The following is a 13,189-nucleotide window of genomic DNA, read 5'->3' as shown; positions in this document are numbered from 1 at the left end:
ATAATTTAGTCTTTGATGTAAGGAAACTAAAGCCATCACAAGCTCTACAAAAGTGAAAAGGATTATGAAGATAATCCTTAAGTGAAACCATGAGTTAAGGCCTTCATAATATGACAACTAACCGGTTTTGTCTACCATAAAGGATAATAACTATATTTTAACACACTTTCCATTACATATAAGAATATATTTGTCTGGATCATAGTTTCAGATGATGCAGTCTGTGGCCATTTGGCATTGGCCTGAGCTGAGGTAGCTGATCATGGTGGGAGCACAAGTGGGAGCACCTCATAGCAGCCATTAGGCAAAGAAGAGACCAGGGTTTCCATGTCTACTTCAAGGAATATGTCCAGTGACTGAACTTCTAAGAAACATATCCTGAAAACTGTCTCACCCTCTAGTAGTGCCACAGGCAGCCAAGCCTTTCACTGGTATCTTTTGGGGAACATATGAGATTCAAACCATATATGACAGGCAATATATATCCCCTGAAAGGCAGCTGTGCCCCTCCACCAGTGTTGTCCTGTGTCTTAATTATAATGTTCTATAAGAGCTCAGAAGGCCAGAAGGCTAGAAGACTCTAACTGCTGTCCTCGTTGAATCTGAACTGAGGATAATGTAAAATCTGTGGGTATTCCTTCTGGATTGACATTCACAGTCTAACTGAATAAGACCTCTAAGATATGTAAATCCTAAACATTTCAGAAATGACAAATCGTTTAATCATGGAAAATTATTGGCTTAAAGTGAATGTGAAGATCTTATAGGTTTTTAAGTGTGAAGTTATTTGTGTGGGGTGTGTGTATGTGTGTGTGTGAGAGACAGAGACAGAGACAGAGACAGAGGTAGGGGAGAGGGAGGGAGGGATGGAGGGAGGGAGAGAGAGAGAGAGAGAGAGAGAGAGAGGGAGAGAGAGAGAGAGAGAGAGAGAGAGAGAGAGAGAGAGAGAGAGAGAGAAAGGGAGAGAGAGAGAGAGAGTTTTGTACAATGTTCATGCAGGAACTCAACAACACCTGATGATATTTCAGATCCCCTAAAACTGAAATTGCAGGTTGTTGTGAGTCACTATGTGGGTGCTGGGAACTGAACCTGGGTCCTTTATAAGAGCAGCAAGTGATCTTAACCACTGTACCGTCTCTCTAGCCGCAAGACACTACATCTAAATACTGTTCATTTTTGAATAGCAGTTAAAGATGCTAACTTACATGCTGTTCTCAAGCAAAGGCTGCCCAAACACCAATACCTCTATATATCTCTATGCAGAAAAATTCTTTTAAATTTGAGTCTTTTTTGAAAAAGAGGTGAATTTGTGAATTATTTTTTGCAACATTCAAGACTTCTCCAAAAGAAGTATCACCTTGCTTATGTTTGTGTGAGTTCGACTGGAAGTGAAGCAGAAGCAGGGTTGATTCCACAAGGTGGCGCTGTTTCCGTACTCGCTAAAGAACCTAGAAACTGAGGCTTACTAGCTTTAAGTCACAGGTTGAACTAGGCGGTAAGCAGAGCGTTCTTCCAGAGTTCAGTGGGTGAGCAAAGTCTTGAGTGTTTAAACATAGACGTTTTTAAATCCTGAGACTTATTTGAATCAGATGTGCTAAGATGGCAGAAAGGCACTGACCTTGAATTAAGAGCATTTTATTTATAGTCCCCAAATACTCGGGGCCATGTGGGGAACAGGTGGCAAGCACATGTTCAGAAGGCAAATGGAGCAGAGAAGAAAATGTAGACCAGGGCCTTCACTGAAGATTTCACACAGGGCAAGGCCCCGTGAGCAGTTAAGCCGGCTAAGATCTGATGGTTTGAACAGTTCCCCAGGCCCTGGGTCACTGATGGTCCTGGCTGTATGTATACCTGGACCTGGGCTGATTTAGTACAAAGAAGTTGTTTGGGTATGTGGGAGGTTGAGGGTGGGAATGGTTGTGTTTATGAACCGTGGGCTTGTTGGTTTGCATCAAGAAATACAAATGGGTAAGCTGTGAGTGATCACTATGAAGTTGCTAACCCTATTAGAAATTATTAGAAATTATTATTATTTATTATTTATTAAATTATTATTATTAGAAATTATTAGAAACTATTCTAACATAAGTAGTCCTCCCCTCTGCCTGCTCACCACAACCCTGTAAGACCGAAGGCCCTCCATCCCTATGTTTATGCTCCAGGCATGGATTCCCTGGCAATGTTAGAGGCTAGGAAGTCCAGGACCAAAGCACCAACATCTGGAGAGGGGCTTCTTGCCCTGCCAGCCCACAGTAGAAAGGCAGAGAGAGTGAGAGAGAACATGAAATGGGGCTAAATTTGTCCTTTTAGGAACATGACAAGGACCTAGAGCATTTATTCAATCATTGAGCCTTGCGGTTGACTTTTGTACAGGCCCTGCCTGTCAACCTCCTGTCACTGAGAATCAAACTCTCAGAAAGTACAGAGGACCCATTAAAACCATAGTGAGCCTCAGTATGTCAAAGTATCCCAAAATCTATAAAATAAAGAATAATGAATAATGCAGTAGAAATATTTATTTATGAAGTTCTTAATTACTCACTGGCATATTGCGAAAACAGTATACCTAATCACATAACAACTCAATTACTTGTAACTGATACTCTAAAATAAACCAGTTCCTATGACAAATATGTCCAGTTGGTAGGAATGCCATTTGTATCTCTATTGGAGTGTTTTGATACACAAATCGTGAATTAATATTTCATACGATGATAACTGAAAATATAAACGCTATGCTCAGAACCAGAGTCAAGTCTCCATCACTCCTTTACCAGTTGCTGGGTTTGACTTTCTCCTCACAGTTGTGTACGATGCTTGTGGCATCTATGTCTCAGAGTCGATGTGCAAGTTAATTGGATAATAAATATTCAAAAGTTCTTAACTACATGCCTTGGTAAGTGCAAGTCAACAGAAGTTCACAGTTATTACACTTATTAGGCTTTTAATTTTTAAAAATTCTTTCATCAAGACTAAACAAACGACCTCTATAAATACACAAGCACCATGGACAATTCTCCAAATGATTCAAAGCTCTTACTTTTAGTTATCTCAAAACCTTTTACCTTATTTAATTTATGTGTATGGAGATTTTGCCTGCATGTATGCCTGTGTACCATCAGTGTGCCTGGTGCCCTCAGAAGCCAGAAAAGGGTGTCTGATCCCTGGAAATGGACTTATAGACTGCTGTGAGCCACCATGTGGTTGCTGGGAATTGGATCTGGGTCCTCTGGAAGAGCAGCAAGTGTTCTTAACTGCTGGGACACCTCTCCAATCCCTTATGAAATTTTTAATGAAAATATCTGGGCCAGAACTAGCCAGAAAATTGCTTCAGTTGAAAATGCTTTGTCTTAGAATCACATTCACTATATTTAATAACCATGACTTACATAAAAATCAGAGAATGACAAGCCTTACTGAGATCATCAAAGTACGTGTGCTCCAGGTAGGGGTGGGATCTTCATCTCAGTTGTCCTACACACACACACACAAAACGCACATGCACGCATACATGCATGCTTGTGTGCACGCATACTTACTCATACACACACACATGCATGCACACATATATATTCGTGTACACCCATACATACACACACAAATAGAGAGAGAGAGAGAGAGAGAGAGAGAGAGAGAGAGAGAGAGAGAGAAAGTATACTTTATAATTTCATCAGCATATTTTTAAGCTTACAAGAGTTTTCCTATCTGGGAATTTTAGAATCTTTTCCACAATGTCCTGAAAAATGATTCAGTCCATATTTACTGAGCTCGTGGTTTTGGTCTTTTGGGGAAGTGTTTTGTTTTGAGAGGAAAAAGGAGGAAAGACTTAAAATACGTAGTGTGAGGAAAATTCGGTGGAGATTCTCTGCTACTATATCCAGGATCCTTCAGAAATTAGGTTATTTCTCAAATTTGCCCGCAGACTTATTATCGTCCTGACAACAGTCATGTGGAAGGGGAATGGGGCGTGGGCATGAAGACAATTTAATGAAACGAGTTTCTTTTCCTTTGCATTCTTTGAAGATGGGAATCGTTAGACAGAGACTCGTATTTACCTAGGCCGTGAAGCATGTCAGCTTGGTGATGTGCTCTTGGCACTAAGTCCTTGATTAGAAATTCCTTGAGAGCTGCTCCGTACAGGTGTTCCAAGACAAAACCGAGCAGAGGGAAACCATTTCCTAAGGAAGCAACACACAGGCTCAGAGGACTAGAAAGGAAGGACGTGTTGGTAGTCAGTAAGAGAAGTGTCATGCCCGTGTGCTGGATTTTGAACGAGAGTGTGTCCTTCGTGGTTGCTGTGAGTATCACTCTTCTTGGATTTAAGAGTCCCCCATTGTTAGAATGACATTCTAAAACAGTTAAAGTTTGGAAATATTACTTTAGATATGAGATTAAAACCTTGTCAGCAAACATTCATTGAACGTATTTAACTTACCCTTAGAGACTCATGGAAAGTTGTTTTCCAATTCAGTTGGTTTTCAAGTATTTTTAAAGTCAAGTAGTTTGTTTTGCATCATGTGCGAGTGGACCTGTCTATCAAAAGAAGTCTTGGAATCAGCCTGTGAAACTGTCATTTTTTTCCTTGAGTGCTTTAAAGATGCCCTGACTCTTCACACCATGGTCAATTCCTGTTGACTAAGAAGATTCTGTGCTTGTCAGTAAATACTTTGAAGTTGACCGCCCTTATTTAAAATAACTTATTTGTAATCCCTGCTGAAATCTAATCTGTAAGAAATAGACGTATGAAGTGATTCTGAGGCATGCTGAAGTGATTCTGAGGCAGGCTGACAACCTCTGCGTTTCATTTGAGAAGAAGTTGAACCCCGAATGATCCTCAGTGGGTGAGGGGTGGCCCATAGCACTGATCTTCTCTCCTTTCCCTCTCTCCTAGTTCTCATGGCTGGCGGTAAACGTCTATCTGTTTATTGACACGTTCTGCTGGTATGCTGAAGAGGAGGCTTTCTTTTATACACGAGTTATTCTGGGCGTAAGTAGATTTAATGACAATCTGTTATTGTTTCAGAAAAGAAAATGCATTCTACTTTCCCAAGCTTCGATGTTTTCACCGTCTCCCCTTTTTCTATTTCTAACTTATGGACAGTCCACATTGGCATGGGCCCGGGCATCTGCTGTGTGCCTGAATTTTAACTGCATGCTAATTCTGTTACCTGTCAGTCGAAACTTCATTTCGCTGGTGAGAGGAACAAGCGTGGTAAGTACTGAAATATTTCAAGCAAGCTCAGTTGTTGTTAGCCTGCAACTGAAGACTAGAAAGATGGCCTAGCAGGTAGGAGTACTTGCCTGCAAGCCTTGGGATCTGTGTTCAAATTGCCAGAATCTATGTAAAAAGTAATGTGTGCTTGTGTGTATGTGACACTATCATGGTTGAGGGTCAGAGGCAAGAGGATCATCAGGGACTAGCTGGCCACCAACCTTACTCCAAGTTCAATAAGCCCCTGATCTCAAGGAAACAAAGCAGAGAGGAATAAAACAGGCAACCTGGTGTTCTCTGGCCTAGGATTGTGTGCATGGGTATATGTATACACAGACACTCAATATGCGTACCCCATGCTTATACACACAAACACACACACACACACACACACAATTTTTACAGGTGTGCTTGAAATATGTATTTTCCCAGCAACTGTGCTTAACCCTTGTTAAAGCTAAAGACCAGTACATTCAGTTTGACTTTGGTTGTTTTTTGCCATTGACTTTCTAAATGACACTGGACTCAACTTTTCACCACATGGAGATGCAAGGGTTGTGACTGTACCACAATCATTTCTGATTGAAGAGAAATAAACCATCGAGATAAGGGCCACTCAGAAATCACCCCGTTCCTACCATAATCAAAATCACAAGGCCCAGATTGAATCTGGTCATTTTAACACAATCAGTGGCAACACCCTTCCTAATCATATTTAATTCATAACTGTCTTCAGACACACCAAAAGAGTGCATCAGATTCCATTACAGATGATTGTGAGTCACCATGTTATTCCCGGGAATTGAACTCAGAACCTCTGGAAAAGCAGTCAGTGCTCTTAACCGCTGAGCCATCTCTCCAGCCATTATATTTATTTCAATTTTCTAATTACCACTTTCTCTGTTATTGAAAACAACATGCAGAAAAGTAAGATTGTCAGTAACCTTTATCAGAAGAAATATCTTATTATGGAATGATCACAATAGGAAACATTAGTTACAGATGCAAAGCCTCTTTCTTTGTGTAATAAGTAACAGTGTACAAGTCATTCAAAATACAAGGTTGGGGGTGGCAATTATTGATTCTTCATTCTATATAAATAAGCTGACTAAGACATGACTATAAGGTTTATTTAAGAGCTGTGAGTTATAGCCAGAGACCTAAGAATTCTCACTTCTTTTGGATTGAGTTAATAGTCCAACAAAATAGCTTTAAAAATATCTTTTGCTTTGCTGTGATCAAGTGCCACTAGCTTTTAAGTCCTGTGTCCCCATTCAAAGCAACATAGAGACTGGTTAAGCCTGAGTCATAATCTCTTAGGTCTCATGGCATTGTTAGCTCTGTGTCTATTTGCCTAACTGATTTATTCATTTATTTGATACTTTAGTGCTGTAGAGGTCCATGGAGAAGGCAATTGGACAAAAATCTCAAGTTCCACAAACTCGTTGCCTACGGGATAGCTGTTAATTCAGGTGAGTACTTTCCGATTGTCCAATGGCTTTGGCACTGGCTAATGTCTAACTTCATAACATTTTTAAAAAATTCCTCCCAATCTTGCCTTTAGACAAAAGAAACTTTCACCCTTTATCTGAACACGTGAAACCTTATATTTACATGTTTTTCAATTCCTAAGCTGTACTCAAATGAGTTTTTCCTTAACAATCCCTCAAATATCAAAAGAAAGTTGGTCAGATTTCCTTCTGTTTGTGAGTAAGTGGTTTGTTTGTAATACAGCAATAAGTACCTCTTTAAATGGAAACTTTGCTATTTATATAATTCAGAACTAAAATCGACTTATAACCAAAACCTCCCTCAGAACAGGAAAATGGCTATTGCCATTCAATGAGTGTCCATATAGATGGGAGAATGGTCTTCTTTGTGCAGTAAGGATGACCTACTCAGCCTTGACATCAGAGTCCAAAACAGGAAAAAAAGAAAAGATTGGTCATATGACCTGGATTCTGAATAGTGTCGAGTTAGTGGACATAGAAGAGTCTTGAAAGATAGAGATCATATGTTGTATAGTCACAAGAAATGCTACTGTTACTGTTATATTTGTCATTTAAGGAGAAGTTAGTATCTCTGTGCAAGGTTAGATGCCCATGAGGAAGGAAAGAATGAAGGGGGAGATAGCAATCAACTAGCTTGTGGTTTTGCCGGGCAGCAAAGACATTGAAATAAAAGACCATCAGAACGATAAAGAGTTATGATTCGGGACTTTCTCTCAAAGTAATTTCACTATAAAATGTTTTCCTCATTTGTTTTTTATCCTCTCATGCATAAAAAAATTGCAGAGTAAAAGGAACACTCGTACCAAATGGGAATTTAATTAAGCAACAAGACATGACAGACGGTACCCGCGTGCCAATTAACACAACTCTGAGTGTGTACTGAGACATGCGGGAAAGACTCTCCCCATTGATTGTCTTAAGCACCGGAGCAAACCAACCCAAGACATGCTTTGCAGAGGGTCTTTGTGGTTTGTCTAAAAAAAAAAAAAAAGTATTGGCGTTAAAAGAAAAATCAAGTCCTAGCTGAAACAGCTAGTGAATTGGGGGTTAGGGACAAAGCTGGCCTAGCTGTGTGTCTTGGGGCCTGGAGTGGTGCAGAATACACCTGTGTAGGTGGAGCCTTTGAAAACAAGTGGCATTACCAAGAAATAGACTTCGGCTTGCAAATGGAAGCCATTTCCACACTTTGAAACAATCAAAAAGCAGAATTACAATGCTCAAAGAGCTCTGAGCTCCCTGTGGTGGGCAGCATCCAGGCACAGGCCACAGAGCTCCTTGGTAAACTTGTCAGAGAAGGAATTCTAGGACATTTTTGCTTTAAACTCTTCAAAATTCCTTATTTTCACATTAAGAACAGAGATTGAACACTGTGAAAAGGCAAGAAGAGTCTTATTACCATGCATAGCTTAAAGGCAGAGTCAGACTTTAAAGGAGAGCTGTGAAGATACAAAGAAAAAGGGGTCATCAAAATTCATCAGAAAAGAGCACAGAGCATACATGGAAACATGAGTTATGAAAACCTTTCTTCTTAAACCTCTGGGTACATATTCTTTCTCTGTACTCATAGACCACTAGTATAAATATGTAGGTAATATACATGGAATGTTTCCCATGAGCAGGGCACCCTGGTCAGACCTATTACCTTTTGAACCCCCTGTGTTCAGTGCTGTTTCAGGGTGCTGTGAAATTGAGTGTGAGCCGTATTTGACTAGGATCCTCTGACCAGCTTCTTTTATAGCCCCACTATCGGTCTCTTCAGATCTCTTCAGTTGGCTGTGGAATTTTAAAAGCATCAATAGCCATTTGATTTCTCTACCTCAGTGAGATATTGTAGATTACCTTCAAGACTAAATCTGCTTGGCAATCTGAAGACTCCAAGCCCATTCATTCACTTGCTCTTATTGCCAGTGACGTCAAGTCCATGCCCCAGAGCATGGTGGGTGGACTCACAGCTCTACTCAAGTTTGTTGTTCACCACAACCTCATTGCCTTTTCCCCTTGGGTACTCTTCAGAACAAATATTCTCAACCTGTGGGTTATGACCCCTTTGTAGGTCATCCTGAATATCAGAGATTAATATTACAATTCCTAACAGTAGCAAATGATAGTTATGTAGTAGCTGTGGCAATCATTTTATGATTAGCGGTCACCACAATATGAGGAACTGTATTAAAAGGTTGCAACATTTGGAAGGTTGAGAAGCACTACTCCGAAGTCTTCTGTGCCCTTGCTCAGACGTCCCTTCTGCTGAAATTCCCTCTCCATCATGGTGCTCCTTGGGTGGTTAAGACACTACTATAGCAAGAATCCCATTGTCTGACCACTTGTCCTAGATACCATACATTCACCTACAAGGCTTGTGCCATGCTCCATAGCTCAAGAGTGGCAATCCCCAGTCTCAGAGTCATGGTGTGTCTCTTGCATTTTAGTAACCCATGTCTCTAACACAAGAAAACTGTAACAGATTTGACTAAACCAGGGCGAGTGGCATCCAGCCACATGCATGAGAGACTAGAAGAATTGATAGGAAAGGAACAAGACACAAATTCCGAGTGTCGTGTGGATGAAACAGAGTTTGGGAAATGAATGGATTCAGAATGTTACTAATCATTCGAGATTATACATTCACATTCTGCTGAAAGGAGGGAAAAAAACCAGGATGTTCTTTCTCTATCTTCCTCTCACAAATCTCCAAAGGGCATTAGTATTCCTTCCAACCCACGTCTCTTGAACTGCTGCTACTCTGTGCTGCTCCTGAACATCTCCTGGGGCTCACCCCAGCAGAGCCAGAGCTGTATCTCCCAGCAAAGTAGCCTCATCCAGTCTTCCATGGCAACCAGCCCCAGGGCTGTGGTTTCTAGCCAGACAAAAAGCAGGAAGGTGGAAAGGAAATTCTCTACCTTGTCCAATCCTTGACAAAGCAATTACTGCATTTCACATTAACTAAGAAATGTGGCTGGCAACTGTGCTTTTAGAGAGAGGGGGGAAAATGCTAAGCCTGGGTGTCATTGCTACTCCTTGCTTTTCTCGTTTGTCCTTCTGCTGTATTCACGGGGGAGCAGCTGCAGTGTCCCTGGGCTTTTTTATTAGCCTCGCCCATTATGCTGCTTTTGAAATAGCCAACTGGCTTAATAGAGGTGTGTAACCTTGGAAGAAATGCAGGCACAGAGAAGTTTGCATGCCAGCCTCTAATTTCTCATCCATTCCCCTAGATGTTGAACTGCAGGCTCTAATTGGTCGGATCATTAAAGGATGTAATTAGAGACTGGTGGATGTAGTCTAGGGAGTGGGGGGAAAGGCAAAACAGAGGTATCTCTAACCAAGGGCATCACCGAAAATGCAGTGCCAGGAGCTCTTCCTCCTGCCTTCCCGCTTGCCTGCCTGTGATAAGCAGGAGCCCCCTCCAACCACTAATAAATTGTGTTCAGGGACCTGTAACTCGTTGGTATAAAAATCGTCGTCTCACAGCCTTTACGTTCTTATTAATGTGGATCTTTCTGGGTTCCCTGGTCCATGGCAGACCTTGAAGACCCCAGCAATTGAAAAGCAGTATGTGAAGCCTGGGATTCCATCAACGGAGGTCGTAAACTGTGACCCAGGCAGCTCTTTTCCGCAAATTCTGCAACTTGTGTCTGCCAGATTTCAGAGGTGTAAGATCACCCTGAGTGCAACTCCTGATGAGTTGCTAAAATTAGTTCACAAATGTCGATAAACAGAAGAGGGGCAGGTTGAGAAGAGAGGGTACAGCATAAGGTCCTGAGAAAATAATGATTCTGAGCTCCCAAGGTAGAGATGGTGCCAAAAGCACAAATTCCTTGAGATCTGATGTCTAACAAGTTGCTACCAACCAGTTCCTCAGTTCCACTGAAGGTTCCACTGAAGGTGCTCAAAGCTCCAACAGGGCTTCACCGGGAGTCCTGCCTCATAGGTTCAAATGTAATTGACAAACACGTGTCACTCAGTATACCAGATAGACTGGTTCTGTACCACACATATTGGGAAGTTTGAATTCTGAAGCAGATTTTTGTTTCAGAGGCACTAGGTCCTGTTTTCTATACACTGCTTGATTAAGGGGTGACTAACTCCAGACCCACTGTCATCTCTGACAGGCAGACAGAAGGATACTAGAACTGACCTTCTTCCAAGATTCCCCTCAATGATACTTTCTTTGATCTCCAGGGTGTGAGGGGGGGGGAACCTAAGAGCAAAGGAGAAATGTAAAAGGTACTTTCTCAGGGTGATTGGATCTAATTGTAGCCTCTATGAATTTTTTGTCTGCTTCTCAATAAAAGTTCCTTATTTGAACTCAGAAGACCAGAGACCAATTAAATACGCATGTGCAGCATTGCTAACATAGCTGGTGTCTTTAATAGTACTTGGGTGAGAAGCTGGAATTGCAGGAAGACCTGCCTATGGCTTGGATCATTTGGGTGAGTGATGAAGAGAGGTGGCCTGAGCTTTTGCAAATATGCAGCGATGTATAGCATGGAAAGTTCACAGGGGCACGCAAAGAGCTTGTTCTCACTTAGTGGCATTGGCTTCACTGCAAGACAGAAGATCTCCCATTTAAACTACTGTAGAGTTTTGGGAACAAATTAAAATATGAATTTCTCATCTGCAGATCCCTTTTGAATGAAAAGTGTTTTCAGTGATCTTCAGAGTTGTCACAGTTGTCATACAACTGGAAGAGATTTGAACTGCCGTGTGTGGTTATGGGTATTTTTTTTTGAGTCTACCCATTTTTGTGAGAAAATAGAGGCAGAAAAATTAGAAAATTGACAAGCATCCACTTTCCTATTCTTCCTGCTAGACACCAACAGCCAGTGTAACATCATGAAAGTATCTCAGTAGCCAAGGAGAGAATGCAACCACAGCACCATCTTAAACCTATTTCAGAAATAGCTGTGGCCATACCACAATAGTTTGATTGTATGCATTAAAAATAATAAGACATATAAAAAAGAAAAACTACAGTGACTGAAAGGGATCAAAAGCAATACCTCTCGTGATACTTATCAGGCCCCAGTAGCCCTAGGTCTAACAGCTTATGTATTTCTAGTTTTTAGCCATGATCAAATCTAAGAGGAAAATAGAGTGCTTGCCCAACCAAAATGATCTCGGGTGGCTTTTACCCTGAGGATGGATCCCTGAGATAACTGAGATAATACACTAATCTAATCTACTTTGTGAAGCAAAAACAATATGGAGAGGACTGAAGAAAAGAAACATTCATTATGTAAACTTTAAATCACATGAATGTTACAGGTAACAGAGTTCTAACTTAGACCCTTGGAGGTGATCTCTTGAGAGGCGGCTCGGGCCTCCTCCTCCAGTGTCTTCAGCACTAAAGGCAGAGCAGTGGCGGTAAACATGAATGAGCAGCTTCAGGTCCAAAGTCATCTATTCCACACCCATCAGTCCAGTTTAGCTCTGTCAGATTCTCATGCGGAAGCTAACCTAGCAGCAAACAGATTGAGATGAGCAGCTCATTACAAGGGAGAGGAGTGTGATAAAAACAGGTGAAGACAGAGAGAATTCATTCATTGCTTTCTTTGTGTTAGGTATACATGACACATTAATAAGTGAGTCCTATAATATAAAATGAGAATCAGTCTCTAAATCTGTGAAATGGGAATGCCCCAGTTCCTGTCTCCATAGAAGGAGGTTGTGGTTTGGTTTTTTTTTTTTTTTTTTTTTTGGTTTATCTTGTATTCAGCCACTTTGGTGAAAGTGTTTCTCAGCTTGTATGAGCTCCCTGGTAGAATTTTGGGGGTTGCATATGCATAGTATCATATCATCTGTGAGTAGCAATAGTTTAACTTCTTTCTTTCCAATTTGAATCACCTTCTTCTTCTTTAGTTGTCTTATTGCTCTGGCTAGAACTTCAAGTACTATATTGAACAGATGTGAAGAGAGTGGACACCTTCATTATGACATGTTTGCTTGAGGTTCCTGGAAGTACTGTTCTTCTCTGAGGAGAATTGAAGGGGGGGGGTAGATCAGAGAAGGGGGAGGTGGGGGAGGAACTGGAGGAGGAAAACCTAAACTCAGGATGTAAATATGAGAGAATAAATAAAAGGGGGAAGGAAATAAAGAAAATCTTTCTAAATAATAGATGGCACTGTGCAGCTATGACCACAGGCACAAAAATAGCAGCAATATTCTCAATATTCTCATTCTGTGACTGTGACACATACACACATGCATGCATATATGGAAGCTAGACACTGGCATTGGGTGTCTTCCTCAGTGGTTTTCTAACAGTCTCTCCCTGAGCCTAGAGATCACCATAGTTTTGGAATAGACTGTGGCCAGCAACTCCAAGTATCTGCCTCTTTCCTTTTCACCTCTGCCTCACCCATCACTGAGGTTATAGACCTGCACTACTGATTATACACGTGTTGGGAATAGAACTCAAGTCTCTCTCTCTCTCTCTCTCTCTCTCTCTCTCTCTCTCTCTCTCTCT

General features: G+C 41.2%; 1 protein-coding gene across 1 annotated transcript in view; it reads left to right on the top strand.

Moving 5' to 3' along the window:
* Positions 1–4,192: 4,192 nt before the first annotated feature.
* The window catches only part of Nox3 (NADPH oxidase 3), a 56,715-nt gene continuing 47,718 nt past the window's right edge, over positions 4,193–13,189 (top strand). The window contains exons 1-4 of the mRNA XM_028764384.1: positions 4,193–4,297; positions 4,892–4,987; positions 5,102–5,212; positions 6,600–6,684. Of these exons, the coding sequence (XP_028620217.1) occupies positions 4,250–4,297; positions 4,892–4,987; positions 5,102–5,212; positions 6,600–6,684 (340 nt within the window). The 5' untranslated portion in view covers positions 4,193–4,249. The remainder of the gene's footprint in view (positions 4,298–4,891; positions 4,988–5,101; positions 5,213–6,599; positions 6,685–13,189) is intronic.

Source organism: Grammomys surdaster, unplaced genomic scaffold (assembly GCF_004785775.1).
Source record: "Grammomys surdaster isolate TR1022 unplaced genomic scaffold, NIH_TR_1.0 143, whole genome shotgun sequence".
Taxonomy (NCBI): Eukaryota; Metazoa; Chordata; class Mammalia; order Rodentia; family Muridae; genus Grammomys; species Grammomys surdaster.
This window is presented reverse-complemented; position numbering and strand designations above follow the sequence as displayed.